At 44.1% G+C, this 9,000-nt stretch overlaps 2 protein-coding genes across 2 annotated transcripts; both read left to right on the forward strand.

Annotated features, from left to right (window-relative positions):
* Nucleotides 1-870: 870 nt before the first annotated feature.
* On the forward strand, nucleotides 871-6,253 carry LOC132539945 (uncharacterized). Its single transcript, XM_060196727.1, has 3 exons — nucleotides 871-1,314; nucleotides 1,970-2,185; nucleotides 5,791-6,253. Exons 1-3 carry the CDS (start codon nucleotides 1,158-1,160, stop codon nucleotides 6,246-6,248), a joined length of 831 nt encoding a protein of 276 aa, XP_060052710.1. The 5' UTR covers nucleotides 871-1,157; the 3' UTR covers nucleotides 6,249-6,253.
* Nucleotides 6,254-6,366: 113 nt separating this feature from the next.
* Nucleotides 6,367-7,399, forward strand: LOC107522470 (large ribosomal subunit protein uL15-like). Its single transcript, XM_016187813.2, has one exon. The coding sequence runs from the start codon at nucleotides 6,925-6,927 to the stop codon at nucleotides 7,369-7,371; it is 447 nt and encodes a 148-aa protein (XP_016043299.1). The 5' UTR covers nucleotides 6,367-6,924; the 3' UTR covers nucleotides 7,372-7,399.
* The last annotated feature ends 1,601 nt before the right edge of the window (nucleotides 7,400-9,000 follow it).

Genomic DNA, 9,000 nt, shown 5'->3' on the forward strand with positions numbered 1-9,000 from the left:
TGGTGGAAAATGGATGGAACTGCAATTCTGTTATCTTACAATCTTGTCAATCATTATTAAATCACTAATTAGAACACACACACACACACACACACACACACACACACACACACACACACACACAAAGAAGACAGATACTAGGGTCAGGCAGTGGCACATCCAATTAAGGGTACATAGTTTTGAGCTCAAGGACCTTTCTCACAAGAATTCTGGTTTGAGCCCCTGACCCCCCACCTGCAGGGGTGTCACTTCACAAGCATTGAAGCAGGTCTAAAGGTGTCTAACTTTCTTTCTCCCCCTCTACTTTCCCTTCTCTCTCAATTCCTCTCTGTCCAAAAAAACTGGAAAATAAATGGCCACAAGGAGCAATAGATTTGTAGTGCTGGCACCAAGCCCCAGTGATAACTGAGGAGGCTAAATAAATAAATAAATAAATAAATAAACAAATACAGCAAAGATCTGTTATAGGGTGGGGGTATAGCATAATGGTTATGCAAAAAGATTCTCATGCCTGAGGCTCTAAAGTTCCCTGTTCAATTCCCCACATTACCATAAGCCAAAGCTGAGCAGAGCTCTGGTAAAATAAATAAATAAACAAACATATATATATATATATATATATATATATATTGTAATGTCCAGACCCCTGGCTTATGGCAATGGAGCACCCACAAAATTGACCACCAGGGTGCACTGTGTCTCCACAAAGCAAATTTATTGATGTTGATGTTCAAAAGAGAGGGGATAAAACAGAGATTGTGATTCACGATTTGATTAATCAGAGTGAGTGTTAGTCTCAAGTGTAAGTGGAGAATAGTCTCTAAGTTCATGGTCACTCAGGAAGGATTATCACAGTAGGGAGTCATAAATTTCACCTTGATTGCACTGTCACTCTCAGAACCTGTGTCTGATGGAGACTATGAAGGGGCATCATGGCATATAGGGTTGAGGCATATAGAAAAGGAGAACCTGAGTCTGGGTATGCAGAGAATTGATAAGATGGGGCTGTACACCTAGTCTGATCAGTCCAGCTCAATACAACCCACTCTACTGCTCCAGAGGAGACTGGAAAGAACAGGGGCCATCTAGGACAGCTGAGCCTGTGCCAGACAACCAACGTGCCCATGGAACCATAGGAAGACCGTGACATCAAGGCAATGACATCACAGTCTAGCCATACTTGTGAGGAAAAGGGAGGAGTGAGAGCCCTGCTCTCCTGCCAGACACCAGAGGCAGGCAGAGAGATGTCCAGTCTTATCTTGCTTACTCCTTCTAGGCTACTCTGCTGGGTGTTCATCTGTCTTCTGACATCAGGTAAGTCACCCAACGAAATACACATCTAGCTTCCTTTTCTTTTCTCTTCTCTTTTTTCTTTTCTTTCCTTTTCCTTTCTTTTCTTTCTTTCTGCTTTCACACTTATAAAATTAATTTACTTTTTCTTCCTATTCATGATTTAATAGTGATTAACAAGATTGTAAGATAACAGGGGTACAAATTACACACAGTTCCCACCATCAGAGTCCCATGTCCCTTCTCCATTGGAAGCTTCTCTAACTTTTTATCTCTCCCTAGGAGTATGGACTAAAATTCTGTATGGGGTGCAGAAGGTCTGGATTCTGTAATTGCTTCTTCTCTGGACATGGGCATTGGCAGGTTGATCCATATCACCAGCCTGTTTCTATCTTTCCCTAGTGGGGTAGGGTGCTGGAGGTGAGGTTCTGGGACATATTGGTGAGGTCATCTGCCCAGGGAACTGAGGATGGGATCGTAGTAGCATCTGAAACTTGGTGGCTGAAAGGTGATAAGATATAAATTACATTTTCAATAAACAAGAACCCAAAGATAGGAATAGAGCAAATGAAACTAGGGGTCTTCATGTGGGAAGAAGCTAGGAAGTCCAACATTTCTTAATGCTGCTGTTGATAAAACTCCTTATATGAGGTCCTGAGCTTCCAAGTCTTTTCCACAGGCTCAACAGATGATGAAGTCATTCAGAACCCAAGACATGTTATTAGAAGCAGAGGAAAGGAGGCTGTTCTGAACTGCCAACCCAAGGCTGGACATGACACTGTGTACTGGTATCGGCAGGCCCTGAGCCACAGCCTTCAGTTCCTCGTGAGCTACTTTGAAAAGGAGGAGAGAGAGAAAGGATCCATTCCTGATCGCTTCTCAGCTCAGCAGTTTGGTAACTATAGCTCAGTACTGAACATGAAGTCCTTGGAGCCAGAAGACTCAGCCCTGTATATGTGTGCCAGCAGTTTACACAGCCCTGCAGGTCCACTGGCTTTCTGTACCCAAACTTCCTGTCCCAGCAAAGTCTGTAGTAGGAAAGGAAATGGGAGGGGAGTCTTATGCACGTTCAATAATGATTCTAATTATTTTCTGACACTCTCACTGTCCTACTAACACACTAGATTCACTTCCAATTCTGTCAGCATCTACTGAGCCCTGCCCCACTAGAGAAAGATAGAAATAGGCTGAGAGTATAGATTCACCTGTCAACACCCATGTCCAGCAGAAAAGCAGTTACAGAAGCTAGACTTTCCACCTTCTGCACCCCATAAAGAATTTCTGTCCATATTCTTGGAAGGATAAAGAATAGCTAGGCTTTTCCAATGGGGGAGATGGGACATGGGACTCTGGTGGTGGGAACTATATGGAATTATAACAGTTTTCTTATAAACTTGTTAATCATTATTAAATCACTAATGTTTTTTAAATTAAAATAAATGATAAGAAAAAAAGAACTCCATAATGTAGAATAAATCATCCATATTATAGGTGCAACTGTTATAAGAGGCTTCAGATAAATTGCTGGTGGAATCATAGCTAACAAATATGGGAATAGGGGCCTGGTGGTAGCACATAGGGTTGAATGCACATGTTACAAATATGGGAATAGGGGCCTGGTGGTAGCACATAGGGTTGAATGCACACGTTACAAATATGGGAATAGAGACAAGACCTCAGCCATCTTGATCTCAGTTCCTGATATCAATCACGCCACCTTCATGCATTTTGGGATAGGACCACACCTTAAGCATTAGCCTGTGGACTGCCCTATCATCCCCTGCAGGAACCACCAGTTGGAACACACCATTTATATTACACTTTTCTATGAGGAAATCCACTAAAGAAGGAAGAGTGTTGAATTCAGAGGCCTCAGTTCCTGTGATAATCAGCCTAGAGCTGACAAAGTGAAAAATGATTATCTGAGTCTTCAATTTACAAACCCATGTCGATCACAATTGTCTTGCAGAGATCTGATGCAAGTCAGTGCCTACATAATGGATCCCTTTGTGGTCTCCTATAGGACCTGACCCTCACTGTGGATCAACAATGGTAGTGAATGTTCCGCTCTCTGAAGGGATGTTGGACAGCATACTCTACCCAGCCATGGATACCACGTTCATACGCTGGGTGGCTCTCTGTCTCCTGAGGGCACATGAGTCCTCTGAGAGGAGAGTCAAATGATTCGTGTGTGTGTGTGTGTGTGTGTGTGTGTGTGTGTGTGTGTGTGTGTGTGTTGCTATTGATGATGATGACCTGTGTCGTTGTCTTCTTCATTCTTTCTCCAAATTTTATCTCCACAGATTACACAGGAGCTGAAGTCTCCCAGTCTTCCACCCAGTCTCCCAGGCTTAGAGTCACAGAAAGTAGACAGGAAGTGGTACTTAAGTATGATTCAATTTCTGGTCATGCTGGCCTCTTTTGGTACAAGCAGACTGGGCAACGGCCTTGAGTTTTTAACTTCCTTCCAGGGAAAGTCTGTATCAGATGCATCAGAGATGCCTAGTGATTTGTTCTCTGGGGAGAAACCCCAAGGATCCCAATCCCCTCTGAAGATCAAGTCTGCAGAATTAGCTGTGTGTGTCTATGCCAGCATCTTATCCACAGTGAGGCACAGCTCCTGTCTTTCCTGCTAACAAACCCTCCTGCACTTCCTGTCCTCAAGCTTCTCAGAAATGTGAACAAAGTACTTGCCCTGTTTGTTCTTCTCATATCAGGGCAAGAAGTGCATCTGGGACATCAGCTGTCCTAACTACCGGATGTCAGGAAATGACCTGCAAAATGCCATAACAGAAGATGTTGGGTAGTGGTAGTTTTATTTATTTATTTATTTATTTATTTATTTATTTATTTATTTATTTATTATTGGATAGAGACAGAAAGAAATTGAGAGGGGAGGGGAGACAGAAAGGGAGAGAGACACCTGCAGCCCTGCTTCACCACTCATGAAACTTTCCCCCTGCAGGTGAGGGCAGGGGCTTGAACTTGGGTCCTTGTGAAGTCTGTGTAATATGATCACTTAACCAGGTGTGCCACTACCTGGTCCTGGTAGTAGTAATTTTGACTATGAGTTGTGGGATTATATTTTGCATTCCAGGATTCTACATTTAGGGTTAAACATCAGAAATTTGTCTCAGGGATAGTGAAGTGTTCTTTTGAAAAAATAATTATGATGGATCATCATATTTATCAAATCCTAAAATCTAATATCAGTGATACGCTAAGTCTGATCCACACCATTCCTAGGCATGGGTCAGTTGAGATAGACTACTCTGAAGGTCATACACAGTTACTAGTACACAACTAAGTAGTCAATCTGAGCCCTTAATAAGATTGACATTCAAATCAATTACTCAGTGGGCTATTATTGTTATTCTGTGTAGTGTCAATATAGCCCCCATACAACCAGCCCCTTGTGAGTTGAAAACATTAGAGTCCAAGGAAGCAAGGGTTAAGATGCCAACCTGACTTCCCTCAAGACACCCCACCACTTGTCTTGAGCCCCATCTCCCCAGATCCCTGCCTCACTAGGGAAAGAGAGAGACAGTCTGGGGGTATGGATCGACCTATCAATGCCCATGTTTAGCAGAGCAGCAATTACAGAAACCAGACCTTCCCCCTTTGCACCCCATAATGATTCTGGGTCTGCACTCCCAGAGGGATAAAGAATGTGGAATCTATCCAGGGTAGGGATTGAATATGGAGCTCTGAGGAGGGCACTGTGTGGAAATGCATCCCTCTTAGCCTATAGTCTTGTCAAGATTCCTATTTTATAAATAAAAAATTAAATAGGAAAAAATAAAGAGAGAGAGAGCTTGGATCCTAGATCAGAGAGAATATGGTGAATCATTTGACACATCAGAGTTGGTCAATGAAGGGAGAGAATAGTCCTCTCACATTCATGTGTCTATGTCAGGGAGCCATGAACTTCAACTCACGTGGAGTTAACGACTCTTTTGGGACCTGTATTTGATGGAGAGTGAGAAGGGTTTCGGTGAATCACCTAAGTCAAGTGTAGAAAAAGGAACAAGTGCTATTGGGGAAACTGAATTAGTGGGAGGTGACATTATCACATACCCTGCCTGGGTCAGCCTAGCTCAGGTCAACTCACAGTACTTGCGCCACAGGACACTGGACAAAACAGAGAAATCCTGGGTTGGTGAAGCCTGTCCAGGGACACCAGCTGTCTGAACCACCCTCTAAGAACAGTGACAACAGAACAGTGATGTCACAGGTGAGCTCCACTCACAGAGAAAAGGGAGGAGCTAGAGTCTTTCTCTCTCAACCAGACACCAGAGTTAGGCAGAAAAATGTCCAGTCTTACCCAACCTGATTCTGTCAGGATCTCCTGGCTCCTCTGGTGGGCATCCCTTTGTCTCCAAAGGGCAGGTGAGTGTGAAGTTCATTGGATTAGTTCCTGAACCTCAAATGTTTGAGTATTTCTGGAGTATCAGATTCCTTTCTGTGTCTGCCTTTAGCTTCTGTGTCCTTCCTCCATAGGTTCAGTGGATCCTGGAGTCATTCAGTCTCCAAGGCATGTGATTAAAGGCAAAGGGGAGAAAGCTATTCTGAAATGTTCTCCCATGTCTGGACACAGCAGCGTGAGCTGGTATCAGCAGGTTCTGGGTCAGGGTCCCCAGTTCCTTGTGAGCTACTATGAAAAGATGGAGCAAGATAAAGGAGCCATCCCTGATCGCTTCTCAGCTCAGCAGCTTGACAACTATAGCTCAGAAATGAACATGACGTTCTTGGAGCCAGGAGACTCAGCCTTGTATCTGTGTGCCAGCAGCCTACACAGCCCTGCAGAACCACTGGCTTTCTGTACCCAAACTTCCTGTCCCAGCACACACTGCTGTACTTCCCTCTTCAGGGGCAGAAGTATAGCTGACACTTCAGCTGTTTTAATTGTAGGAAGGCTGGGAATGACTTTCAATATTCAAACAGGAATTGACAGATAATACTAGTTTTGATTCTTGAGTTCTAGGTTTATTTGTATATAGTACAGAAACTCTCAGTTGAGATTGAATGCAGACTGTAGTTCCAGGGACTCTTTTCTCTATTTTAAGGAATGAACATCACCAGGTCAGTTATGTCCTAGCCTTCTCAGCTTTATCTGCTCATATGTAAAGCAGAATTAGCACACTATCATTCATGGACTGAGACCTTCTATAGTCTGGGAGGCTCACTGCCCATCCATTCTCTTTTTCCCTACATCTGTCTTCACAAGAAAGAACGTGCCTGGGGCTCTCAAAGTGAAGGGGTAATCCACAAGGGTGATTATGTGATTAACACAAAGAAACTATTCAATCACTGAAGAAGGGGAGACTAATACCTCTTAAGAGATCATTTAGCAACAGTCAGGAAAAGTGTAAGATGATGATACAGTGACAGAATTTTTCTTGCTTTTCTGTTCCCATCAAGTAACATGGAGACAATAATACTATGAGAAATTCAACTTTATGGCTATCATACACACACACACACACACACACACACACACTTAGACAATATATAACAATCACACTATATTATGTTCAAAATGGAGTTTATTCAGTGACATGAATTTAATATTCACAATAAGTCAATGTAATCTTTTAAAAATTGACTAGCCGGCTCTTTGCCTTGGCTGCCAATATGCCACCCAGGCTCAGGATGACCCGGAAGCTCCGGGGCCAAGTGAGCCATGGCCACTGCAGCGTCTGTAAGCACTGCAAGAGCCTGGGAGGCTGCAGCAATGCGGGCGACACACATTACCACAGGATCAACTTGGACAAATACCACCCAGGCTACTTTGGGAAGGTCAGCATGTGCTATGACCACCTGAAGAGGAATCAGAGCTTCTGCCCAACTGTCAACCTGGATAAGCTGTGGACCCTGGTCAGCGAGCAGACGCGGCTCAAGGCCGCCAAGAACACGGCCCCTGCCGACCCCATCATAGACATGGTGCTGTCGGGCTACTACAAAGTCCTGGGGAAGGGCAAGCTCCCCAAGCAGCCTGTCATCTTGAAGGCCAAATTCTTCAGTAGAGGAGCAGAGGAGAAGATCAAAGGTGTTGGCGGAGCCTGTGTATTGGTGGCTTGAAACCATGCAGGAAGGTTCCTTAAACGCCATGAATTCTTCTGACACCTTACCTTCCTCACATGGGCTGCCTTGGAAGGCTTTTGGTTTGGGCTGTTATGTAACTTCAGCTTTCACTTGTAAAATTCCATGATTGCTCAACAGTTTGTTTGGCTTTGTATGTTAACTCTCTTTTCAGCCACCAGGTTCCAGATGCTAGCAGGATGCCAACCAGACTCCCCTGGGCAGACAACCCCACCAATGTGTCTTGGAGCTCTGTTTCCCCAGAGACTCAACTTACTAGGGAAAGAAAGAGGCAGGCTGGGAGTATGGATCTACCAGTCAATGCCCATGTTGAGTGGGGAAGCAATTACAAAAGCCAGACCTTCGACATTCTGTACCCCCCAATGACCTTGGGTCCATACTCTCAGAGGGTTAAAGAATAGGCAAGCTATCAGGGGAGGGGATGAGATATGGAGAGCTGGTGGTGGGAACTGTGTAGAGTTGTAGCCCTCTTATCCTATGGTTTTGTTAGTGTTTCCTTTTTTAAATAAATAAAATTAAAGAAAAAAGTAACTATAAAAAATGAGATGTTATAAGCTACATTTGAAAAGATTGTCTACTCTATGCTTTGAATTTATAATGAGCAGAATATACCCATAACTGATTCTGTTTTAATGGTGCAGTCTGCAGTTTTAAGATTTGAATTCACTCAGCTTAATTGCCACCACAGCTCCAAATAGCTAGGTTTTCATTGTTTTTACTTGATGCAGTGAAAACAATGTGGGTCTGTAGGTGGGAGCTGGGGCTTTTTAAATGAAAAATTAGACTTAGGGGCCAGATGGTGGTGCACCTGGTTACGTGTACACATTACAGTGTGCGAGGACCTAGGTTCAAGCCCCTGGTCCCCACCTGCAGGGGGAAAGCTTGACCAGTGGTGAAGTGTCGTTTTCGACGGGTTAGGTTGTTTTCGCTGGGCTGGCTTCACGGGCAGGTAACAGACGACCAGGGACTCATAGTTGAGCTGTAGGCAGTATCTCTTTATTCATGCAGGACACAGCACAATCTAAGCCGAGCTGAGCTAAACTAAAGGTAAAGTACTCTATAACTCACAATGCTGTCTTTATATATACTTGCCAAGTAGGGTGGAAACAGGGTGTGACATAGAGAGGGTGGAGAGAAAAGTGACTGGTGACAATCAGAGTGTGACAAGGAGAGGATCAGGGTGTGACAAGGAGGGGGGGTGGAGAAAAAACATATCATGAAACAGTGGGGATTGAACCAATGCCCTGGAGGGAGGTGCTTGTTAACAGCGGTTATATAAATAGAATGAAGTGGTTATGTTAATAGAATAGTGTTAAGCAGGGGGGATTTAAACCAAATAAAACAGAAGGGGTCTCATGCATACCAACAGTGAAGTAGGGCTGCAGTTGTCTCTCTGTCTTTCTCACTAACTATCTTCATTTCTCAATAAAAAAAAAAAACTGGGGAGTCGGGCAGTAGCGCAGCGGGTTAAGTGCACATAGCACAGAGCGCAGGGGCCTGCGTCAGAATCCCAGTTCAAACCCCTGGCTCCCTACCTGCAGGAGGTCACTTCGCAAGCGGTGAAGCAGGTCTGCAGGTGTCTATCTTTCTCGCCTCCTCTCTGTCTTC

The sequence above is a fragment of the Erinaceus europaeus genome, chromosome 8 (assembly GCF_950295315.1).
Source record: "Erinaceus europaeus chromosome 8, mEriEur2.1, whole genome shotgun sequence".
NCBI classification, from domain to species: domain Eukaryota; kingdom Metazoa; phylum Chordata; class Mammalia; order Eulipotyphla; family Erinaceidae; genus Erinaceus; species Erinaceus europaeus.